A 27,237-nucleotide genomic window follows, 5' to 3' on the forward strand; every position below is an offset into this window, starting at 1 on the left:
CGAAGATGCCTAAAGGATGGTGTTTAATCTTAGATATATCCTGTATAGAATATACGCTATATAAAATATAGTGATATTAAAAACATGTACATATTTATATTATAATAACTCATTTCTAAATTATGAAATATTTTGTTTTAGTATATGATATCTGAGTGCAGAAAGCGGTATATTTATTTTTATAATGTTCTTTTTAAAGTTTATTATTATTTTGCTATTACATTGCTGTCGCTACTTTGACATTTGTAAATATCCATCTATTTCTTTTACTCAGGATTCTTAACATAGACCAATTTTTATTCAACTATAATTATATGATTAGCATTTTAACATAAATGGTAACATGGAGAAAAGATGCTTGTCAGGATATGTAGAAATGCTGGATAGAACTCATTTTTCTTCTGCAAAGTTTGTTAAAATGTATCTATTGTTGTTACAGCATATTTAAAATCTGTTACAGCTTTATAGTTTATCTTTTTGTACTATATTTAAAGATACACATAATTTTTCATGTACATATTTTGTATATTTATGAAATAGATGATCTTTACATATTTCCAAATGATAAGCAATCTGTTACAAATGGTTGTGATTACATGTTCGTGCTTCATTTTCTTAAAATTAGCTTAACTGTTTCCTCTTCTTGATATTGCATATTCATATATTCTGATTGTATAGCCCTACAAAATCAAATTGTTAATACATATAATAAATCAGTATACATTCTCATAAGTAAACAATATATAATATTTAAATGTTTTTATTATCATTTTATACAATTATTATTTAGAAATGAGTATGAATTTTAGAGCCAAAAGAAGTACGTGTGGAATTTCCTTTATATTATGTATCTTTTTCACTTTTACGATGGATAGTTTATCTGATATCGATACATACATAGCCAATATTATTAAATTATATTTATATTTTAGAAGTAACTATTTGTGCATATATATGTATGTATTTTAAAAGATATCGTTTTTTAAAATTATTAGATAGCGTTAATCAAAGATTTCACGGTCATTGTATGTACAAAATAAGACTTTTATTTTTTTATATATAGTTTTCTTTGTTGCTTCTGTGCAATATATTGTTGCATTTAGCACATATAAATTCTTTCCTTATTTTAAATCGTACTTTTCTATCTATTTTCTTTGATTCTATCCCTATCACGTGGCCAAAGTAGATTATGCCTATGATAAATAATCCAAAGTCTGTTTTTAATAGATTTAACAAAATTTTATCAATTAACCGAATTATTATGAATTATGCATTTTTCTAACACAGAGTATAAAAGTAATATAAATATTTTAAATTTGATAGATTTGACTTTCAGTTTTGTTCCAACTTCTTTGGTGCGATTAAACGTTTGGGCGATGATATATGCACCAAATATATTAAAAATTGTACAATTAATTAACATTAATTAAAGTGCCAATGTGTTCAATATATTTGGGTAGTGCAGAAATAAGATAGGTTTTTCTGGAAGATGAACGAATATCTTTATGTTATTATTCAATTCTATCTCGATGCATTTGGTTTACCACTAGTGTAATTTATTTGGTATTAGAAGCAATTGCTACAGTAATAATTATGTATAATAATATTCGGGAAGAAATAAGATTTTTCTTTCGAGAATGTTTTATTCGTTTGTCTTCTAGATTAATATTGCTGTCGTCTGCATTAGAGACCAACATTACTGAATTCTACTGCCTATTTGAAATTCCAATATGGATATTCAAATACTTGAAAATTGTTTTAAAAAGAATTCGATAATATCTAAGCTTTGTTAATAACTTTAAATGTAATTTCCTCGCATTTTAACGTCTTTATAGATTCTAAAGCACAGGGTAGTATACGAGAACTCTATATTTAAGTGACATTGAAATATTCAATTCGAGCATAAATCTAAAAACTTAGGAAAGTAGTATATATACATTTAAATATACCTACATACGTATCGTTGGTAGCATTAAAACCTTCAAATTCTACCATCATGGTGATAATCTGCAAATTTTACAAGTGACATTGATCGAGTTTTTTCAATGATACTTGACCGCTAATCAAAAGTCATTATTTATTTATTTATTTATTTATTTATTCGTTCATCCGTTACATTTGAAACAATTACATTTGGTGCGTTCCACCGAACCGTTAAAATACGTCTAGGGAATTTTACTTTCTTTTCGAAAATGCTATTTTATATTGTTTTAAATATATGTGCGTGTGGACGTGCAAACAGAAGAAAAAGATAAAGACGCGTAAAAAATTTCTAACGGTAGGGGGGGGGGCCTCAGGTCAATTTAATCGATGAAAAGTATCACTTGTTGCGTAGAAGCACATTTTTAAGAAAATTCTATCAGATATAGAGAGTATCAGCTATCAAATATATATGTACGTATTATTATAAATATAGTCAAATACGTATAGGTATATATCTTTATTTCAAATATTTAGTATATAATACATAATATAATATATAAATCGTGAATTCTATTACGTGGTGAAACATTAAATTCAATTTACCTGATAATACAGATTCCTATGTAAGGCCTAAAATATTATGTACGAAAGGAACAAAACTTTGTTACATATTGTGTTTTAAGCGACGAGGTTGTCAACTTCGAGCTTCGAAAATATCTATGTATTTACATATATTTACGTTAGTATTACGCGCTTTCAACACTAGTCGCACTATTGTGTTTTCCGTCTATTTATATGTAGGTATGTTTTAAATTGCAAATACTACTGCATACGCATACATATATAGTGTATAACTACGTCCATTTAATTTATATTTCAAAGAAATTTATTAGCATCTATAATGAACGTATAATCGCAATGGATTTCAATTTTGTCCGTTCAGGAACATGTCTAAGCCACAGAAATTGTTTTCTACATTATTTCACGCCATTGCTTCACAAACTGAACGTTTATACGATTCCAGTTTAAGAACTGGCAAATGTACTTGTGAATGCTTATTTAGTACATAGTGTGCGATGAAGCGAGCTTGAAGACTTCAGAAATGAAAGATCTATGCTTCTAGCTTGTAATCCAAGTAGTCTTCCGGCCAAAAAATCATTAACCACGAATGTCTTTAAGTAAGATCTTGGCATTTCAGTTTTGGTGTTATCTGTCTCGAATACGAAAAAATGCCCGATATGGTCAGATGGTAAAATGGGTATTACCAAAATCTTTTCACAATACGTTTCTCTGATATCTTTCTCTAATTTAAGTAAATACATTTATTATGGAAAAGCTATGGATATATGCGTAAGATAAGTCGAGTTGTCTTCCAAATTTTCGAATGTTTCTTTTTTCTTTTCTTTCCTTGCTCCTGATTCTTTTTGTTAACTGCTTTTTCCTTTTGCGTTTTCTATTTTTTTTTTATCAAGATTAGTCACTTCTTTAGACTTTTTAGACTTTTAATTTGTTTCTAACGAATTGATATTAAATTCATTCTCTTATGATTAAGAATTATTCACTTGAATCTAATAAACACCTAAACCTAACAAGATTCCATTAGAAGTTATTTAGGTAATTTTAATAAATAATTTTGACAAATACATATATATATATATATATATACATATATGTATATATATATATATATATGTATTTGTCAGAATTCTTAATCATATATATATATATATATATATATATATATATATATATATGTGGTGAAAATAGTGGTGTTTACATTTTCCTCAACGATAATTTTACAATTTGATTTTTTTAAAATAGAACGTTCACCTACATGTAGTTCGTATCACGTTCGATTATCTATATATCGAGCTTATACAGGGTATCCTAATATTGATAATAAAACCAATACATAAAATAATAAGTGGAAAATATAGGATAATTTTCTTTTCATCTGATGCTTCGTTTTCGAGAAAATTGTTTTTGAAAATTTAACGATTGAATATAAGTAAGGAGTAAGTAAGTCAGCAGGAGGGTATTCTACGTGCAGAGATAAATGTAAAATGTTGAATAATATTTTTCGTTTAAGACCAAGTTTTCAAGAAAATAGATTCTGAACATGCGCAGGTCAGAATTGGCCTGGTATAGGTGTAATAGATTAATTTTCAAATTTTTACTTGGAAACGAAGCGTTTTCCGAAAAAATATTATTTTACATTTTTAACTTATTTTCATCTGTAGAGTAGCCTCTTTTCGATTATTCGTTCCTATCTAGCCTGAAAGTAGACAAGATTACATATAGTTGATATATGTTCAAGTTCGATTTTTTTGAAAGCAGGCGTCATATGAAAAAATCTTTTTCTATATTTTCCATTTGCTTTGTCGCGTAGAATCATTTCCATGTCGATTGTACCACCAATACTGAGACATCCTGTATACAAATATTAGAATTTATGTATTTAGATGCCATTAATTTCGCGAAATAAAATTTTGTAATATTGCACTGGCTATAGAGAACAGAAGTTACGAATTATTCGACAAATATTCTGGTTGTACCCATTGCCAATGGCGTTTTGCTAGGATTGTAATGTCTACAGGGGAAAAGTAAAGAAATTGTATCTAATAGTAAGTTACTTCACCGCGGAAGAGAAACTGTGATACTATCTGGACTTTTCTGCGTGAAGTAAGATAATACGTGGAAAGAGCCATAGTATAAAATAAATCGGTTCCATAGCATTTGATTTTGTTACGAAATAGATCGTTAAGGAAGTATTGTAAAATTGGAAAACAGAAGAACGAACGTATCGCTGAAGTCTTATTAGAAGAAGTTCAATAGAGATACATAGTAAGCTCTGGAAGCAAAGAACCAAACAATATCGTATACTTTTGTTTATTACGAGCATTTTTTACTACAATTAATTTTTTCTTAAAGATGCTGATGACAATTCTGCAATAATATTGTACGTAAAAGTGTTACACACGATGTGTTTATCAAGTAAAATTTGATATTTAGTTGCATACAATCTGTACAGTAACAAATTGTCTTTATCGGTTGAATGATTAGAAGAAATTTCAACTTTAAATCTTATTGCATGTTTTAACATATTAATATAGTAGAAATACATATTAGGATTGATAAATAATCTTTTAAAAACAGTTTAAAATATAAATACTTTATAAACACACCGTGTAATTTATGTTTTTCTGTAATGCAATGTCGCAAAAACTGCATGTATTGTTATGTAACTCTTATGTAAGTTATAGACAACTACTTTCAGTTTAGATTAATAAAAATTTTTCGTGGTGTAAAATTCAATTTTATGTAATAAGATCTCTGGTATTTGATGGCCGAAAAATCGTTTCAATAAATAGAGGTCCATTGTTCTTATGTTTATCAACATATTCATGCCCAATTAAGATTCCTTCCTCCTTAATTCCAATTTCGCTATAATTAATCTAAATATCTTCAATAGTTTGTTAAAATAGTTTGGTAGCATCGAAACTTTAAGAAGAGATTAATTTCTTTCTTTATAGTGGTTTCTTTATCTTTAATTTCTTATAACAAAAAATTTACAGAAAGTGATTAACAAGCCGGATAATAAATTGTATATACTTATGATGAATTTTTTACTAATTATTTGCTTTCATATAATTCTTGTATGTTCATGTCATACGTTAGTTTCAATACTGAATCAAATACCTGAAACCAGATTATCTTTATTTATCTAAAGTATTGTAACATCATTTTACTATCTCTTTACGTTACTCAAGTGTAACGCACCGATTTTCATAAAATTTTATAGATACAGAATATAGTAAAAAATATAGTGACGACAATGCACGAATTTTGTATCTTTGAACGAGAAACAACAGATTTTTAAAAGGTCTATTTTCTTAAGTAACATGTCAAAAGTCGTTACTGTTTCGTTAATATTTCTTGTCAACATGTGTTTATGTCGAGTATACATTTAAACTCAGAAAATGGATAAATCAAAATTTTGATTTTTCCCTATCCAACGAATATATTTGAATTATTATCGAAATTTGCTTATACGAATTATATTTTCCAGCGGGAAAACAAAACTTTGCAATTTAATTTAGTGTTATTCTAAATAAGAAATATTTAATAAACATATATCATTACTTCTAGTGTAATAAAAATTCTCATCCCAAGGGTGGTCTGTATTGTTGCATTCTATAGTAAGCGGCGCACACGGTGGTCATTTGCCATAATTGACCTGGATTTATACAAAGATGCTATAATGCACACCGCCTATTGACATCAGTTCTCTGTCTTGAATAGATTCCCACATACTTTAGAAAATACGTTTTCAATACCTGCTTTGACACCTGCTTTGACTTTGTTTTCACCTTCTTTATATTATACAAATTCTATTATACAAATTAAATTATACAAATATTTTTGCTATGGTATGTGTCTACTAAGTTTCATCAAAATCGGTATGTCACACTTGAGTGATCTTCAGTATTTCATGACGACTTTCTTCAGAACGAAAGTTCATGTATTTTTATCGCGCTCATACATGTTGTTATTAGAATGCAAACAGTTGCAATAGTTTCAGAATTTCTGTTTCTTGATTTTACTTAATTTTAATGAAACAAAGAAACTATTTATTTTTGTGTAGACTATCAAAAACTCACAAACTTATACAATTGCTGTTTGTCTTTCTTTTTCCTACACATTTCTTTCTATTTTTTATATTAAGGATTTCAATTTCCGCGCAATATATCATATACTCAGAGTTGATGTGTTTAGACGATAAAATCAACCTAATTTAAATGATTTATTTTTATACTTAATGTTAAATTGTTTTAGTAAACTAAATCGTTCAACATTTTTATGTGGAAATATGTGGACTATTATAATTTTTCACATTTAACAACTTGTAAAGATATTAGGAAGACACAGTAATTTAAGTTTATTAAGCAAAACATAAAACACTAGATCTTTCTATGAATTCGATGAAATTAATGTGAAATTCTTGATTAGAATACATTGATATTCAAAATTAGAGCATGATCTGTAATTTATTATGATACGCGACATTTGATCAGTCTTCTAAAAATTGAGAGGTATGAAATTTTGAACAATACGTTTCCCTTTCATTTTTTTCTCTAATTTCTCTTCTGATCAGAATTCTTTCAGTTGGTAATTCCTTCAACTGCAAATCACGAAAAACCGAGGTAAACGTTATTGTTATTATCGTTAGTCGTTAACACATGTTGTATTTTATTTCATTTTACAAATAACTCGGACACATGTGTATTTATTTCTCTTGTTCATCCGTAACCATTCCATCTTTCTCGCTCGTATCCTTTTTTTGATTTTCCTCTTCGATTTTTATAAATGGCGTCACTGTCAATTTCTGCAATTCTTGCGCATTTTGCTTGTTTGACTTACCATACTTATTCCATGGTTGTTCTTTCGATGTTCCAAAGATCAAGCATATAACAGTCCCGACGATAGAATTAACAGCAGCTATGATGAAAACTAATCGCCATTGCGATACAGTTTGCTGAAAAAAATAATGTAAATGATAAAACGATATTTCAAATAATGTTATTTTTTAATATAATGTGTATATATTGGTCTGTAATATAAATCTGTCTGTTTGTATAATGCTATGTTTTACGAAATTTTAAACAGTTTCAAATTACAAATTTACACATTATTTCTTACTATATTATTCCATATTATAATGTTTATACAATGTTGTAATTTGTTGTAAAATGTTATATAAATATTATAATAAGGAATAGCACTGTTTTAATTTTCAAAATAATGTCATTTTACATTTAGCATTGATTTTTTAGTTTTATATACTTTTACATAGTATTTCTATTGGGCAAGTATCGTTTTTTAAAAATATTTATCCATATATACTGGATCAAAAAAGTTTCCATACAATGGAATCTTTTTTTAATGTTAGTAACTTTATTATTTTTATAAATTATAATTCGTTAGAAAAAAACGTTTACAAATCTATTGTAGAATTGGAATAAATTAATTACGAAATTCTAGTCTGGTGTATGGAAACAATATTAATTTGTATTTAATTTGATGATTTTCAACGAACCAAAGGCATTTTGCTATAAGTAAAGAGTGTTTAAGAGGGAAATAATTAAAGGTAAGCAATTATACCTACAGGAAATTAACACTTAGCCAACTGAATAGGAAGATCTCCCCTTTGTGAAGAACATAGCTGCATGACCGAACGGGGAGATCTCCCTTTTTGACGCCTTTTCGTTTTTTGTTGTTGTTGTTATTATCAGTTATTGTTTACCTGGAATTGTTCCCAATTGATTGCGCCACTTTTACTGCTTTTATAAAGTACAGTATATAATAAAATACACCAATTTAGCGGTGTTAAATTTTATTAAAAAGTTACACTATCAGTTATGACTAAATAAAATTATAATGGAACGATACCACGCTGTAAAAAAATATTAAACTGCATTATGAATTTTTAATTTCACGTTCAAGTCGTGTTATTTATCTTTACTCATCTTTGATGTTTTCAATTTTACCTATATTTTTTTATACTTTTAATACATACTTTTAATTTGGTGTTTTCTATAAACAATATGTGGAATCGTTAAATAAAATCATTACCGCAAATATAATTAATCACTTAAATAATTTCTAGACTTTTTTGTTTTTCAAGTAGTGAATATTTGGATATATGATACTTGGAAAAATGCGCGGTGGAAACGTATAGCTCGCTGTGGCGCGCGTGCTTGGCTAAGTGTTAACCCTTTGCACTGCGAATTTTATGTCAATTTCGTTACCAGCAGTTCCCAGCGCTTTTAAGTGTTTCATTTGAAATTTACTTTAACTAAAAAATTGGAGAATTTAAATAAATAGCCAGCGCCAGCTGGTAGCGCGCGCCAGAGATGCACACAGTATACGTGGTTGCTGTATACATGTTTTCCTAAGTCTTAAATAACAATAATTCTTGTAAGAACCGTGTATGAAATACCGTCTCACTGTCAATGGATTTAACAGATTTTTTTAGCACGAAACAGTATACGATCGTTTGGATGTTTGAAATATATTGCGTAAAACGTTTTGATATTGTTTCAACAATGAGTAACTTTTAAGGAGTGACTAATCCAATATATCAATAAAATCAACAGAAAATGTTCTGCCGATAACGAAAAATATATTTTTGACTACAGATGGCACTGATATATTGCCGATATATGGGCTACCGAATCCAGGATTCGTCGCGTGGTCGCCGCCTATAAGCGGCGCTCGTACCCACAGGTCATCTCGCGGGCGCCGCCTATAAGCGGCACTCGAAGCGAAAGTAATTTTTTAGTGTATGATATATCCTGAAACAATTTCCAGGATCCAATTCTGCTTTTCTTTCGTACGTTTCACAAAAAAAGGTGGACATGAAAGAATGTCGAGTGGGATTCGACAAAAGAGCTGCTGAGATAAAAACTGATGTTGAGTCACACTCCACATAGCAGTGCAAAGGGTTAAGATAATCGTATTTCGAAACAACTATGTATATGTATTAAGTTAATTAAAGTAAGAACCGAGAAAGTTTAATTTTAACAAGAATCATAAATTTGAAATGTTTTAAAAATAAAAGCAATATATGATATCAAGTTCTGATAAAAGCTTTCTGAAAGATAGAAAAGAAATGATATATGAACAAGTTTTGTTCAGTTTAGGAAGAAATAGAGCTCTACGATGTTGACAATTTTATAAAACTGTCGAGAATCATGTTAATTCGCAATTTAGTACGGAAGTTGTACTTTAATTTATGTTATTACTTGATCATGAATATAATTCTAAATGTTATAAAAAAAGAACGATAAAAAATTGCAAAGATATACCTGTTAATGAAAAATGTATCAAAATATGCATTATCATGTATCTTATCATTATATTTGTCATTATGTTTTATCTCAAAGCGTAAAAAATGAAAATGAAACCATTCAGCTCACAAATACCTTTGACTATAACAGAATTGTCACTGTTCATATTGACATATACTCTAGCAATTTTTTGTGTTTATATTTTTCCATATTGAAGTTAGTTAAATATTTGAAAAGTATTAGAATTTAAGCATCGTAATATCTGATCATTAATAAAAAAGTAATTATTAAAATTTTATGATTTAAAATTTCATATGAATCATATTCTCTTACGTCGGAATTTAGTTTAAAGAAAATGTAAACATGTGTGCAATTGTTAGGTAACTTTTGAAACTAGCTTATTGAGTATGGATTAGTTGAGATAAAATCTCGAATGCTGCATGGATTATTATATCCATGCTGTTGCAAAGGACTAACCTATATTCATATAAAGCAAAATAGAAAATTACTTTATATTCATACTTACATTATTGTTCGTCAAAATACCAACTACTGCTGGTGAAATGAATCCAGAGGCTATTACTATCATTCCGCAAAATCCAAGAAGAATACTAGCATAATTCGGACTCAAATCCACAAAAGTGGCCAAGGGACCAGCGGATATCGCACCAGTTACAGTTGTTCCCGCCATCACGAAGACCACCGCGAGCGTCGGATGACACCCGCTATAGCCCAAAGCCAAGATGAAAATTCCGTGCAAACCAGTACATACGAACAAAGCCAGTTTTCTAACGTTGGTTAAACTCATTTTGTTGGTACGTATGAGCCAGTCGCTCATGATCGAGTAATAATACGAGAAAATCATTCTTAGTATATGCGGCGCTCCAGACAAAAGTCCAGTCTGCAAACAAATTTTCATTATTGATTAGTAAACTGCCGAGCAAGTTTAAATAATAACAAGTAGAGGTTTATTTTATTTTTTAAGTAATCTAAATATTGAATACGTCACTGAATGAGAAATCTATGCAAATTAATCTCATTTTGTAGCTGACAGACAAAAATTAATAACAATATATATATATATAAATATAGCAAATAATTGTCTTTTTGGCTTTGCTATCACAAGATACGTAATAGAGATTCCTCTCTATATATGTATTAAGTTGTCTGAAAAGTTTCTTTCGTTCTATAAGGAAACAATAGGCGCACGATGTTTTTCGTTTTATATTATTTCGTCGAATTACGTCCGATCCATTTTGTTCTGTTGAGACAAACACCCCGCCGTTGCACAGACTTGGTTTCACGTTTGTACGAAGGTGCACTGTTGTAAAAAACACGTTTGCGAAAGAAAGACACTTTCCGGATCACCTAATACATATTGTATATGTTATCAAGAGACTCGTTTTTTCTCTGAAACTGAATCTTTCAATCGTTCACTCAGAACCACTACTTATATCTTATACGTTGTATTGAGCAAGAATATTATATTTAGAAATTTATAGCAAGATAATTATTTAGAAATGTAGCCTTTTCACCGATTTCAATGATCTTGAAACATGTTGTCAAGGCTATCATTTTCAACAACTTTTTTCTATACATGCAATCGCCGCTCAGTTTTAGTCTCCAAGATATTTGCGACAAACTTTTCTTAAATTTATTTTACGAATATTCATTGTGGCGTGTATTTTGGCGCAGGCGAACACGCTTAACGGTGACCATATTCCTATTAATATAACCTAACCTACACGATAAAGGTGAAAAATTAATGGGTTATAGATTGCACTAAATTTATGTGTAGCAGTTAATGCTATCGTAGAGATTTCAATGTTATTGAAATCTGCGATGAAGCCACACTACTAAATAATTACTTGCTGTTTTCGACTACCGAAGAGAATTAAAGGGAATTGATAAAAAAAATTGTTCATTTTCAATAAGATAACGTTAGACCTCATATACTGATGAAGAGTGCACTCAAAGTAGTGAAGTTTAGTTGAAATTTTCAATTTTACCCTCTAGCCTTGTTCCAGAAATGGGACATTTTAAAGATTTATTTTTGTTGATATTATCGTATTTCGCGAAGGAATTCATTTTCAAAAAATCGAAAGGAACAGTGGTTATGTTATTGAAAATTAAAGTAATAGTTCTATAAATATGAAATCTACATTTTATGTCATACTTTATAAAATTATCACTTGTAGAATGCTTCAATTCGACACAAAACGTTTTAAGCATTCAAAATTTTAATAGAATTGTAATAAATAAATAAACTATTTACGAAATTAGGTTTCAGAGGATATGTTTTTACCGCATTGATATTCCATCCGTGAATGAAGTTAAAGTAAGTTGGAGCTTGAGTCATTAGGGTGAGAAAGCCCCACGCTCCGCTCCAGTGAGCTGCGATTGTAACCCAAACTGGACCAGATGTCAGTATATGTTTCCAAGGTATAACAGTTTGTTTTTCGTCGATCGAACTACCAAGATGTTCCAAAATATATTTTTTCTCTTCGTCAGATATTCGAGGATGTTGCTGAGGTGAGTCGTGTATGAGGAATAGCCAGAAACAGTACCTTGGAATTATTTCTTATGTCAAGATCTGTTTTTTGTAGTATAAAGAATATTACAGTATAGTATAAAGTATAGTATAGTGTAGTATAAAGAATGTTGTATATTTTTTTTTGTAAGATTATCCTCTCAGATTAATCACCATTTTTTACTCATTTTTGATAATCTACTAAAAAAATGTTTTGAGCAAAAGTTAGTCAATTTCTTATACACTACACATTTGAATATTAAAAATGTCCAAGAACTTTCTTTTTCAATAAAATCAGAAGCTGACGTTAAAGCAAATTTGACGACTACTATGCTATGATCTTACCAAATAACTCCAAGTAATGATGTTATATAAAATGCAGTGCCCCAACCGAATGTACTACTAACAACTGCGCAAAGGGGATAAGTTATAGCAGCACCGACAGAACTACCTGAAAAGTGACATATTTAAAAATCTGTCGTAGGGCGGAACCATTAGCAGTTTTTTCTCTTAAGAAATGACTTCAGTCGTTATGATGCGAGTAATTAAGAATTAAAACGTTGAGAGTACAGGTGGATTAGTCCCACTACACAATATACTTGATAATTTGTCGTCTACAATAAATGTGAGCACAAATTAGTGTAACAAGTGATTTTATTATAGTAGCTAGATTTGATTTGGAAGAAACGAATGTCTTCATTTTTGTATGATTAATACAGTTTATTAGAATAAACGAATACCCTAATCTCACATTCAGAAAGATGTGGTTTGGTCCACTTTTCCTCTCAATGTCTCAATTATGATCATAAGAAAGACCACTTTAGATTTCGTAACTAAAATTAGTTAATACTAGAATTATATGATTACAAAGAAATCACAGTATACCTGAAAGACAATAGTTGCTCGTGTTAGGAAAAATCGAGAATGTAGAATGACAAATTTCAATAGGAAAATGGTCGAAAAATATCGACATATTTTTGTGCTAACAAAAATCAGGATTCTAGATTCTATATATCAGAATCTGGTATATAGACAATTAACTTTTAACGTACATATAATATTAAATTAGTTAACTTTCACTGCAATTGTGTTTTTTGCTATATTACCAAGATAACAAAATTTAGTGCGTCAGTTTTAAGTTCAATGCATTTTTTTCTGACAGAAGTCTCAAATCCTTTTGATATTTCATTATTTTAAAACAAGCGTTAAAACTTAGAAAACATTTCTACCGTAGATAACAGACGTTTCTATCATTTCATAATCAAACACTTAAAATATATTTATGTGTATAATATAATAATTATTATGTTACACTAAAATATAATAAAATATTGCAGATATTTTATGCAAATTGTCTGTTAGAAATATACATATATAGTAATATGTACAATTATTATATATAATTATTAAATATACATATAGATAAGTGCATATATGTATTATGACATTATAGATACTTTACCCAAATAGGAACTAACAAATTTGCTTCTCTCATTCTGAGGAATCCATTTGGCGGTCATGTCATGCATAGAAGGCCATACAACACCCTAAATAAATAATCGAAAACTGTCTGAATATTTTTCGTTTGAACAACAACGATAGTTTTGTAGATAATACTAACAATTAAATTTAGACTATTACTGAAATATTTTATTTTAATTATAATATTACCCATTTTTATTTCATCGAGTTTTAATGCTTTTGTTGACTTACCGCGACCAGGCCTTGGAGAACCCGTAGTGTCACAAGAGCATAAAGGTGGTGATGGGTCATAAACGGAATAAAGAAGCCAAGAATCGCTGTTAAGAGATTTCCTAAGCCGTAAACAAGTTTTGTACCATAACGTCTTGCTAGAAGCCCTCCGGGAAGTTGCGATGTCCAATGCAACCAGTAGTAAGCTCCCAAAGCTAAACCTTGCTGATGCTCGGTCCATGCAAATCGATCATCGTCCTGAAACAATATTCAAACCCAGAAATATCATTAGTACATTTTTTATTATTTAATTTGTACTTTACAATTTGTCCAGCTGGACATTTGGTAAATTTTTCTAACTTAAATTAGTACATTTGTCAACACAATTTACATTTATTGAATTAAAGGATTATATTATCTATATAAATATGAGTTATAAAATTAGTTCATTTTCATAAAATAACTTTGTGGATTTTTGAAATTAATTTTTCAATAATGAAATCTTAAATGAAACGAATTTGTTTTCTTAATATGCCTTTAAATAAAAAATGGCTTAATTTTAGATTAAGTACATATATGTTTCTACATATACGTATTAATACGTATTAATAGTAGTAACTTATTTTCAAATAGATGAACAAATGATACTTTCAAATCACAAAATCAACAGGTATCAATTTATCAATTAAAAAGTGATAAACATCTTTACACAAAATATTTCAAGTTTTAAGGTAAACTATTTAAGTATTTGTCCTATCTTAACGTTAAAAGATTTTATTTTATTTTACGACATCAAATGAAAGAATATATGAAAACTTGCTTTTATAATATTTAAATATAAATATAAATATATTTTTATAATATTTAAACATATTTTTTAAAATATTCGAAAATGTTAAGTCAGACCGAAAATAATTCGACACTACAAAAGCTTGTTTAAGTATATGAACATGAAAATGTTAAAAGATGAGTTTTGAAATATATAATAATCATCAGAAAATGATGAAATTACAATTACAATTATTATTATACAGAAAAAGTATAAAAATATACGTACAATAGTATCTCGCTCCGAGTGCGATGTAGCAGATATTGTAGTCTCAAGTGTGTTGTTACTATCGTCTGTTTTATTGTATAACCGTAGATTTTCGATGTCACATTGAGAATTTGTTGCCAGCTTTGGACGAGGTATTACCATCGCTACTATCGTCAGATTCAAGTTGATCCGCAGCATATAATTTATAGCGAAACCGCAGAAAACAAGATACCAAAGCACGTCCCGGCATGATATCAGTTCTTTTTCTAAAATGCATTTAAGTTATTTGAACACATTCATGTATAATAAAATATAGTATTGATTTTTTATAATAGAATTGGATAATTATTATTTTAAAATTAATTTGAATCAACTGAAATACAAATTTTAATAAAGTACAGTATCTGCATATACATGTATATACATACAATGCAATTCTTTTACTTTGAAACTTTCGATTTCATTTGTTTCATTGCCACGCCTGTTTCTGCTATGCAAAAGAATTTATTAATACCAATAACATGTAACTCACTAACAGTATTATTTCACTAACAGATTTCACTAACAGTATTAACTGAATTGTGCTAAAGGACGCTGGTTTTATTGATCGAGATTATCAAGGAGATGATTCATTGTCTAAAATTTTGTATTTAAGCTATTGAAATTATTTTCAAGAACTACAAAAATATAATAAATTATAATTACCTAATAGTATGTATGTTCTCTTAATCTGAATCTTATCGAAAAATCTGATTGATGATTAAAAAGATGAATTAAATAGAAAACATAGGAAAGTTTGTCCAACTCGAATAAAAAATAAAGAATATATAAAATAATAATGTTGAAAATGACAACGTGAGTTCGCGCTCGCCATCCATATGCAGATGCACTAGTTACAATAAATAGTAACTAGAAGATAGTTCTAGATACAATCGATAGATTTAATCGATAGGTTTAAGATGTTCTTTCGTTTTTATCCCTAGAAAGTGCAATAAATGTGACTTATAATATTCTTTCTTTCCCTAAAGTGACTAATTTCAAAAAATAATGTATCAATTGAATACACATGATATTCATAAATACACTGTAATTATATACATATATCTAATTAAATGAAAATGTTGTAGACCTGAAAACACAAAGCTCTTTGCATATAACGAATGTAGATGTAGATCATTTTTTATTTATAACATGACATCGATTCCACCACGTTGCGATTTTACTTTCCGATTACTACAATAAAATAGGTTATTAATTAAAAAGTCAAACAACTTAATAATTAGTGTAATAAATTAATATAAAATCAAATAATAATAATAAATTCAATCGAACAGATATTTACATTAATTACAAAAGCTGTAATCTCAAATTTATATGACTGAAGTTAATGATCATTCTCTTCAGTACAGTTGCATTCATGTGCAATTTCAATTACTGATACTCAGCAATCTTCGCGTGGAATCGTGCATTTTCCTTTTTAAAAGAAAATTTTACTTACTATTGGCCATTTCGTCGATTTCTTTCCCTCACAGGTTACGATACTCCGCCAGTTAAATCGAACGAAGAAATTACGCACACGCGATGTCTTCCGCGAATAAAGTTTCTTAAAGAAAAATCTTAAAGATCATTAACGTCTTTATTCTACGTTTAATTGATAAAAGCAAGCTTTATTTTGTATCAATATCGAAACGATACAAAGATAGTCGAACGTTTCTTGGAATCGTGTTGAGGTATACCGTTTTCTGTGAAAATACCTATAATTCCATTGATTTTACAGGAAGTCTCGCGTCACGATGTTTATTCATAGGAATATTGTCATTTGACAGATTTTGTTAAACGTTTCGTGTATCTCTAAGTGTGTGTTAATCAGCTAGTGTCGCGGAGTATACTGCATGATTGTTCTTCGGCTATAATCACGCGTACCCTGAGGAATCTTTCTGCGAACCTCCACCCATGCAAAAGTAGTAGATAACGAAAGTTACGCTCTGTTCCGTACGTTTAAAATCCAAGCTTATTCGTTTCTTTGTCTCGTTATTCGACGAGGCTTGTGTCTGGCTACGCTCGTTATTTATTGATCGTTAATTTATTTATTGATAGAGCATGCCTGTAAATCGGTCATTCCACGAGATATCTGTCCATTTCTTGAGTACATAATTTTAGACCGGACTTTTGTGTAGAGAATTGAGTAAATTTAGAGTAACGTCGCTAGCTTACAATAATATTTTCATAATTTATAGATATTCAATAAAAAATATTATATTACTGTAAATACTGAATTACTGAAATATAGTACGGAAAAGAGAAACAGAGCTCGTTCTACTTATTATGTTTCAAAAATGATTGAACGCTAATTAAGTTCCAGATTTAGTAATGGAGATTGAATGTTGCATATTTATATACTGTGTTCTCTTATATTATTATAATTTATGGTAATAACAGTGTATCTGAAATTATAATCATATATTTCACAATTATTTTATTATATTTGAATACGATTGCATGTATCGCTCTATGTATACGGGGTGGTTGGTAATTGGTGGTACAAGCGGAAAGGGGGTGATTCTATGCGAAAAAAAGTCGAAGATACAGAATAAAAATTTTTCGTTCGAGGCTTTGTTTTCGAGAAAATCGACTTTGAATTTTCGCTCGGTACACGTGCACTCTATCACGTCTTGTTATAACGGATCTCACTGAGATCGTTGTCTCGATGGAAATATTAAAAAAAATAAAAAAATAAAAATTTTTATTCTATATTTTCGACTTCTTTTTTCGCGTAGAATCACCCCCTTTCCGCTTGTACCACCAATTACCAACCACCCCGTATACATAGAGCGATACATGCAATCGTGATTATTATAATTCATAACACATATTACGTATAAATTAAGTATCATAGGAATATAAGTTTTTAAATTATACGTAATTTATCGATATAAATGATCAATATTTTTTAAATATTATTCTTATTATACAAATCGACGACACAATCGACGACGATACAAACGAGAATCGATCATACGTTTCAAAAGCATGATTTCTTCAAAATTACTGTTTTCTTGTAAAAATAATTTATAATAATAAATATATGCATTTCATTTTATAATTGAGCAACTATCATGTCAAATTTATTTATGATTTACTTAAAATGCTAGAAGATTGACTTATAGTATGAACATTTGTGTACAATTGTGAACAATGTAATGTAATGTAAAATTTTCATATTTATCAATATGTTCATTCAACCATTTCGAAGTATTACGTATTTCGAGTTTTATAAATTGTAAATAATATTCTCATTTCATAAAATTTTATAATATTTCTTTTGTTTTATGAAATTTTCATATCTGGGTATTGTTATTCGAAATTAAAATATATTATATTATGTGACTTTATATTATATCATGTATTAAACCTGTATACGTACATTTTGATATTTCTGACGTGTATCAGATGTTATACTTTGCGAATCTTTTTCCACAGTTTTCCACAAGAAAAAATCCAGTGTCTCGACATTTAATAATTTGGGATCAAAGAATCAACCCTCAATACCTTGTTCTATAATGAATAATTGTTCAAAATAATGTTCATTTAACGTAATATCGTTTCAAAGGTTATTTTGTTATTATATATTTTTACTATAATCTGTTAACAAATTATGTACAGATATACAATATATGTGTACAGGGTGTATAAAAGGTGAGAATAAAAACCACCGTAGAGCGATTCTATACCTCTGTATCGGTGAAGATGTGTAAAAAACTGTATGTACAAAATTGACCTTCAGCATGATTTACAATATCAAGATTTTTTAAATGCAACGTATTCTAATGGTCACTAGGAACAAAAGTCTCAAAGGAACCATAGATCGCAAATGACCGTATCTCATGAAAAACGTGTTAAAGTTTCAATGATTCCTAAACTTCATTCACAATGTGTTTCCATTTATATTTACATTTAATGGGAATGTAGCGTGCTATTTCCGTAATAACAGGGAATTACAGAATAGTTTGTAAAATATATCAGAATATAGGAATAACGAATGGAACACAGAAGAGTGACTCTCAGCGTCTATGTTAACAATTTCGTACACAAGAATTAATATTGATATTATATATTAATATATACTATTATATTATATTATATATTAACATGTTTTTCTTATATTAGTATTACATTATATATTAATAATATATAATATTATATAATATATAACATTATATATTATATATTTTTATTAATATACAATATAATATTAATATAAGAAGAACAGGTTGATTATCGCTTTTACTTGTGGTTATCCACTGTTGGACGTATATAAAATAAATCACATGACAATACGACGAATATTAAAATTACAAAAATACATTATAAAATTCGCCGTGTTCAAGCACTCTAACCAAATGACTATGCTCTCGACGAAGTTTATATCGTTGGATGCTGCATAAATTGTAACGCGTTCCACGCTTCTTAAATCGTATATTATTTACGGATAGCAAAAGCAATTTCTGTTGTAATATCCTCAATCGACAAAATGTCAGGATTTGAGCTTACAGAAATCCATATGCAATGGTTGAAAGACTCACCATAAGCTTATGGCGAGGAATTATTGGAAATCATATTATTGGCTCTAACTTTTTCTCTATATCGATAGGAAGATTCTTACGCTCACATTTCCTAAATTTATTATTACGTAATTTATTATTATGTATTATTATGTATTATTTATTATTATGTATTACGTAAAATTATACCACGGTAGAGTCGTCATATTGTCTATTTTATGCGCGATGGTATTTCGTCTCATAGCAATGTTATAATTTGAACAGATAACATTAGTTAAATAACTACATCTGACTGAATGTAGTTGCTACCATAAAAAAGTCAATACGTAATGGTGAGAAGAAATTTAGTGAAAATGTAGAAATGCGACGTTAAATGTTTAAATATACAGAAAGAGAAAAGGAAGAAAAGAAGAAAGAAAGGAAAGGAAGCTATGCGATATATTAGGTCGTCCGAAAAGTTTCTTTCGTTTTAGAAGGAAATAATGGATGCACGACATTTTCCGTTTTATATTATTTTATCGAAGTACGTACGATATATTTTGTTTTATCAAGATAAAAATCACAACGTCTGACAGATTAGGTTTTATGTTTTCATAAAGATGCGTCGTTGTAGAAGACGTGTTTATAAAAGAAAGACACTTTCCGCACAACCTAATACAGTAATGCTATTTTTATAAATGCTATTTTTCTTCCATTCGACTGCAGAATGCTATTTTTCTTCCATTCCACTGCCGGATTGTAAACAAATCCAGTTTAAACATTATTAAAACTGTAATATTTTTTCCCAGGAGAAGAGGTCATTTACGATTCATGTTCCTTTGAGATTTTGGTTACTCCTGATGAGTAGAAACATGGCAATAAAAAATCATGTTCAAGATCGATCTTACACGAAATTTCTTTTTACAAATCTCCTCTGACCCACAGGTGATTTTTACATTTACTTTTTATACACCTTGTATATATTATACAGGGTGGTTGGTAACTGGTGGTACAAGCGGAAAGGTGGTGATTCTACGCGAAAAAAGAAGTCGAAAATATAGAATACAAATTTTTCGTTCGAGGCTTTGTTTTCGAGAAAATCGACTTTGAATTTTCGCTCGGTACGCGTGCACTTTATCGCGTCTCGTTATAACGGATCTCACTGTAGATCGTTGTCTCGATGGAAAAATTAAAAAAACGGATACAAAGAAAATTTTTTATTCTATATTTTCGACTTCTTTTTTTGCGTAGAAACACCCCCTTTCCGCTTGTACCGCCAGTTACCAACCACCCAGTATATTTCTTTCTTACTTTTTCTCATAGAATATGCTGTTACCGTTTGACAAGCAAAATCTGAGACAACTTGTACGTTAAAAAGACTAAAAAGACTCCGCTGACCTCACTGAAGAAATAAAATAGTCAAACTCGAAGATTGTATTCCGCTGGGGTTAGCCATCCACATGTTATTTAGCAATTCAGTTAGAAAAATTTATCAAATGTCAAGCTGGGCAAATTGTTAAGTAGAAATTAAATAACAAAAAAAAGGACTTGTACGTTACAACACATTATCGTACACGTAAGATGGAATTACGTTTTGTATGTATTTTAGTATACGTGCAACTATCACTGTAGACAATAGAACGACAAAGATTTATAGCTGGTATTACGCACAGCGGATCTTTGGGTCTATAAATCACCGATATCGTAAAATTTGCTGATTGTAAGTAGTAATAGTATTTTTGAATAACAATACGTTTATTGATATATCTTCCAAATATATTTATTTTATTTTTCTCGAACGATTCAATAGTTAATTAAAGCAAAGGCAATGTTTTGGTAAACAAAATTTATTTTAAAAATTATTCTGGAGAATATAATTCAGAAAACTAATAAAATCGTAAATGAATTCATTTTGCATTTGTTACTTGTCTTTTTGAGGCTCGAGTACTTTTCATTTTTAACTAAAGCAATTAAAATTAAAATAAATTCAAATCGTGTATTTTCTTCAAATTTCGTAATAACAAGATTTTGTAACATAATTCTGATAGTTTACAAATTAAAATCATTTTCGAATTCATACTTTGCTTATTATTTGTATGCTTTAACGAAAGAGGAGGAAATTTTCTGTCGATGGAAACAAAATGTACCGCGTAAGCAATTACTCGCAACTAGTTTGATCATTGGTAAAAGTAATTATCGTTGAATTACTTATTATACAATTTTTAAAAATATCTCTGCTTTAAGCCAATTATTGCATTCACGTATGAAATTATAACGAAACGATCGGTTACACGAATCGGTTTGTTGCTGAAATTCTCTCACTTTTTTAATAACCTTGAAATAGATAAACTGTATCGATTATGCATTCATCCTTAGTAATAAGTGACAATATTATGAAAGTAAAAATGGTAGTAAATTTGTGAAAGATTAGAGTTTATAATATTCAAGCAATCACTTAGTTGCCAACTCAGTATATTGCAATATGAAGACTTGTTGCAGACTTGTAATCGAGAACATAAAATGCGTTCGTGCACGTATGAGCTGCTCACATGTTAAATCGGTTAACTTCGCAAAATAAAAAGTAGACAAAATTGATGTGGTTATATTTATTGTCTTTTAAAATTGCTTCTATAATATGTACGTCGGAGATGAAAGGACATCGGGGCCTTTCTTTTGGAATTTTTGGGAAGATCCCCAATACTTTAGTCTAGACTATTTATTATAGCTGTACTTAAATAATAAAACTTAAAGGTATTTGTTATGATTCAATCCGATTATGTTTGCCCGAGATTTGTGACGGTGGGCTTGAGCTCGAGGTGACACAGCTGGTCGCTGAACGTAGCCACGGTCACGGGATGAACGTTTTTACCTAACAGAGAAGTGCCAATATCGTGAGACACACGTTGTATTAACAATTAAACCCCGGGCAGGAGCAATGTTAGCTCTACGCGGGTCTGCCTAGCAACGGCTGCTGCAATTTTGTTGGTATCCACGGCCAATATGCAACGAATAAACGCGATCGTAGGGAGAGGAGAGTTCCCATCAGTCTTTTATTCTTGCGATCACCTTGGAGAGCTTTCGCGTCGTCTTTACGCGAGCGTCTATACCGAGCGTCACAGCAAACGTTACTTTGTGCTTCAACATATATTCTACGTTTAACAAAGAGTTACGCCGTTGACCGTGGATTCGTTATTGAACCTAAGAACATTGTCATTAACATCTCGAGTGTTTAATCACCACGGTTATTTGTCAAACTTTGTAAAAATCAATATTTATATCAGTAAATATAATCTCTATTATACAACAACGATGGCTAGTCCGAATGAAGATTTATTACACGCCTCTAAACTTAATGCCAACCCGACATGTATATAATACATAATATAAATATACATAATGTATATTTATGTACATAATATAAACTTAAATAAACATTGTTGAATGTATTATTATAAATGTAATTTTTATCTAGCGACCTGCAAAATGTATGAATAGTATGCTGGGAATAATCGTTAATATTATTATAACTTTCGCATAATTAAGGGAGTTAATCGACTTGGCTAGTGAAAATAAAAAGAAAATGCTTAATACCATCAAATTCATATTTAAACAAAATTTTATTACATAAAACTATTATTACTAGCGTGTGTAGATTTTAATGTTATTATCATCGAGATAAATAGTGTCCTTTTTGTTAGATCTATCCAAGCATTCATCATCATGATTTATGCTGAAATCTTTTTAATAACTGAGTTTAATAGGAGGAATTTATTTCAACAGGTTTAGCACATCTCTCTTTTTGTCACAAATCTACTACTCTGCCGTAGGATATTGTACAGGTTGGTCCACATTTTCCAGAACTACTGGATCTATCTGTTACCAACTTAGCTATTAATGACATTGAACTCTGCATCTTTGTTAAAATCATATTTGAATCTTGTGATGTTGCGTTTTGACCTTTCTAACTTTATCCAATACATTTTAAGCCAATTTACTGCTAATCCTGCAACTTTAACCTTTCCTTTATTGATTCAATTTTCTGATGGCTTTGTACAGAAAAAAATCCTTCTGAGTTGTTCCAACCACATGAAACGCTATTTTCTTTTTACTGGTTTTGAGCAGTTTTTTAGATATCAATGTTTATAATATGGTCGGAAAAACAATGAAATATGCATGGCTAAAGACAAATTATGCTATACATAGATACAGCCCACCTCTAGCGTTGATTTTTGACTGCAAGGTGTTAATTGTATCTTTTTTTAAATGTTACTTTTTGTTATGACAGAATATGACAACTAGTTTGTTTATTGTCTAATATGTACAATTGTATTAAAAAATTACGCAGATAAATTCTCATAAGTATTGAAATGACATTATTACAACAATTTGAGGGATGGATTCTGGGTTACATAAAGGGTCATCTTCCCTCTGTTCAGAGGGTACCGATCAAAAGTTCTATAAAGATAAAATTAATTGGATCTGCCATCCAACTCCTTGTCGATTGATAGTTGGCCGTATTCCGCTGGATCGGGTTGGCTCGGTAGTAAGGTGAGCCGCTTGAAGCCTCGATCCAGGATGCTCGTTGCCGTCTGACTGTGATCGTCCGGATGATGCCGCCGTCGCCAGGTTGAACTTGATGACACGGTCGAAGGGCTGTTGCGTTGAGGACACATTGTCTACCTCGTAGTCTGGATCGTCGTCGTCCCTGTCGTTGCCAAGAAAATTCCAGTTGAAATCCACGACCCAGGAAGTGTTGACCCACCTTGGTACTGGTACTGTTGTCGAACAGCTCAGCCCAGGTAGTGTCGTTGAATAGCTGAGCCCAGGAAGTGTCGTGGAACATCGTCGATTTCTTAAAAGCAAATGGGATCCATATGAAGATCCGTCGTGGAGACGTGAAGGATGTGTACGGTTGATTGGGAGACAGGGTTCCGTCCGCTGATCCATCCGAATCGCGTTTTCTTGGTGATGATCCTTAATGGTTGCACTAGCTTGGCCCGTGGACTTTTCTTCGTCTCGTTAGAGCAGAGTCTCTTGGCCCAATTATCCGCGGAAGACGAAATCAGAGGCATCTTACCTGCCGTTTGTTCAGATTCCTTCGATTCGATTGGATGCAGTAGATTAGAATCTACAGCTGCTAACGTTTGTAGCTATTCTGGTTCATTGTGTCGATATTTATCTGGCGCTGGATTGTTCCGACGTAGTCTTCTTGATATCATCGCCGCTTTGCGTGCGATAGCGTCCGCTGGTTCCGCGTAAAACTGATTGTTCCGACTAGACTCTGCTTTCACGCGCCAGTTGCGCTCTAAATTGACCAAGTGTCACCTTGGACCATTGAAGGTGTTACCATGCTGGGACTGTGCAAGGAATGCGTTGGTTCGTTCTTCCTGGCGAGTTCATCGGTGGACCTGGTAGGCCAGGTTTCCACCTGGTTTCATTGCTCGGGAGGGTTCCAAATTTCTTCGTAGTCTGATAGTTGATCTGCCGAAAGAAATACAGATAGTGTGACTCCGAAATATCAGATCCTTGATCGTGTTGTGAGTTCGTTCGAGCTTCTCGTTCTCGTCTTTCTTTCGTCTTGCTTGTGCTGGGTGTCATAGTTGGTGAAGGAACGTTGGGCGTCGTGGCGTCCGTGATTGGAACTTGGTTCGACATTGGAGAGTGTGCTGACTTCGCTGGAGGCGCGGGCAACTTCAGGGAGAAGTTTAAGATCAGAGACTTGTTCATGGCTCTCTGTGGACTCAGTAGAGAAGCGTTGAGATTCGATGGGATGATCTGTAAATTACTGATACTATTTGAGTGATTCGTCACGGCAATCACTTCAATAGCAATAATCATAAGGAACATCTCGACTCAAATATATTTTATGACAAGTAAGGGCCCTAACTATATTTGCACAGCTAGTGACCGCCTCGACCGAGGGATGGATTCTGGGTTACATAAAGAGTCACCGGACGTATCACAACCAATTCAAAAAAATATTAATCATGTTCTTTAACGTAAGTTTGCTTTGTTGAATGCCCCTTTGACAACAATTCTAAGCAAAAGTAACTAAATAGAAATTTTTAGTAAAAGTAAGTTTGACATAAAGGAGTTTATTTTACTTGATAGATCGTATCACGACATATTTCTATTTGGTTGACCTAATTAAGTAATCGTAGCTATGCTATAAATAAGTATAATTAATAATTGAAGAAAGAGACTATCGGAGCAGAAAACACTAACTCAAACTCTGTTCATCACTTCCTGCAGTTCCCATTATTTGCTTCAAGATACCGCATCAGAGAATAAAGTGTGCAACACATGATATTAAATATAGTAATTTCTTATCATAAAGCAACCGAGTCGCGATAACAGTTAATGTATGCATTTCAAATGCGCAAGGTATTTCACAGTTGCCTGTCATGATGTAGATCTTATTATCTTCGATTTTAAAAATACGTGTACTTCTGCTTTTGCAAACTAGTATACATTATCTTATCTTACTTTCTATTTCTTATCGTGAAAATTCAAATATGTCTCTTCTATCTCTTTATTAATGTTTATTTATACTAATTTCCATATTTGCATGATCTGACATAAAACATATTTATTGAAATAAATAAAATCGATTGATAAATAGAGGAAGAATGTTATTATTATAGTGAAATAAAATAATAGACTAAATGAAACTGATATTATTAATAATTAAATAAGACGATGGCCAAAAATTATGTTTATTATTTTTTAAAATTGATGTTATTTAAAATATATTTATTATGTAAATTAGCTTATTATTTCTGTAAATTAACTATGGTTTATCTTTAGTATAATTATATAAATTTAATAATTTGTGATAAACATCCTATCAAGAAATTAGCAATCTTTATAAATATATCACAGAATGTTATTAACAATGTTTTGATACTATTGTTTATTTGATATTTAAGACGTTCGTTATGTTCGAAGATTGTATTTTGGCATAAGAAATACCATATGTTGGAAATATTACTGGTATAAAGCATAAAGAAAAAAGTCACGGTTATAGGTGACAACAAAATGTTACGTAAACTATTTACAATTAGATTGCCTTAACGATGGAAATTGGTAGAATATTTTGCGAAATGTAACGTAAATTTAGTACGATCTATTATTGCACGTGGATGCATCAGATTTTCTATTGTACAGGGTATTTCACCTAACTTGATCATTTTAAATATTTGTCTTATTTCCTATGACAGGAAAAAATATTGAAGAAAGAGAATATTCGGTTCGAAGGGACAAGTGTAGCGATAGGCAAAAAAAATTTCTCAAGGTCACATTTTTTTCGAGATTTCGAGGTCATCGAAGTATTTTTAAAAAGCTACATATTTTCATTGCAACGATTTTATAGCTCATAAGAAAATAAATTCAACGGTGTGCAATATGTTGACCTTGAGAAATTTTTTTGTCTATCATCACATTTGCACTTTCGAACCTAATATTCTCTTCCTCTGATATTTCTCTCTATCATAAAAAATAACCGAAAAATTTAAGACGATCAAGTTAGGTTAAGTACCCTATATATTCCATATTTTCCTTTCTTTACTTTTTCTTTCTTTTTCTCCTCGATATTTCCACCAGGTTACTCCATAAAATACGTGTTGATTTTGTACGGTAAAAACCATATTCAATCGGAAGTTGTAA

General features: G+C 30.4%; 1 protein-coding gene and 1 long non-coding RNA gene across 3 annotated transcripts; one reads left to right on the top strand and one right to left on the bottom strand.

The window, feature by feature from the left end:
• Positions 1 to 7,153: 7,153 nt before the first annotated feature.
• LOC100749380 (sialin) lies at positions 7,154 to 16,943 on the bottom strand. 2 transcript variants are annotated; one of them, XM_024371219.2, is made up of 9 exons: positions 16,727 to 16,943; positions 16,530 to 16,616; positions 15,053 to 15,297; positions 14,017 to 14,253; positions 13,766 to 13,850; positions 12,649 to 12,754; positions 12,079 to 12,340; positions 10,300 to 10,674; positions 7,211 to 7,459 (listed from the first exon to the last, which is right to left on the bottom strand). In XM_024371219.2, the coding sequence occupies exons 2-9, from the start codon at positions 16,537 to 16,539 to the stop codon at positions 7,211 to 7,213; spliced, it is 1,569 nt and encodes a 522-aa protein (XP_024226987.1). In that variant the 5' UTR covers positions 16,540 to 16,616; positions 16,727 to 16,943. The 2 variants fall into 2 exon arrangements, with proteins under 2 accessions (XP_012247246.1, XP_024226987.1); XM_012391823.3 differs by lacking the exon at positions 16,727 to 16,943 and having other exon boundaries at positions 7,154 to 7,459; positions 16,530 to 16,539.
• On the top strand, positions 9,112 to 25,940 carry LOC117152353. Its single transcript, XR_004462701.1, has 3 exons — positions 9,112 to 9,253; positions 17,585 to 17,587; positions 25,930 to 25,940. It is a non-coding gene; the product is annotated as an uncharacterized LOC117152353 (long non-coding RNA).
• The last annotated feature ends 1,297 nt before the right edge of the window (positions 25,941 to 27,237 follow it).

This window comes from Bombus impatiens, unplaced genomic scaffold (genome assembly GCF_000188095.3).
Source record: "Bombus impatiens unplaced genomic scaffold, BIMP_2.2 scf_1230, whole genome shotgun sequence".
NCBI classification, from domain to species: Eukaryota; Metazoa; Arthropoda; class Insecta; order Hymenoptera; family Apidae; genus Bombus; species Bombus impatiens.

Coding starts and splice junctions, on each gene's coding strand:
- LOC100749380 (XM_012391823.3), bottom strand. Junction 14,254..15,052: donor ACTCGGAGCGAGATACTATT/GTACGTATATTT, acceptor ATATTGTTTCAG/GACGATGATCGATTTGCATG. Junction 13,851..14,016: donor TTCTCCAAGGCCTGGTCGCG/GTAAGTCAACAA, acceptor TTATTTATTTAG/GGTGTTGTATGGCCTTCTAT.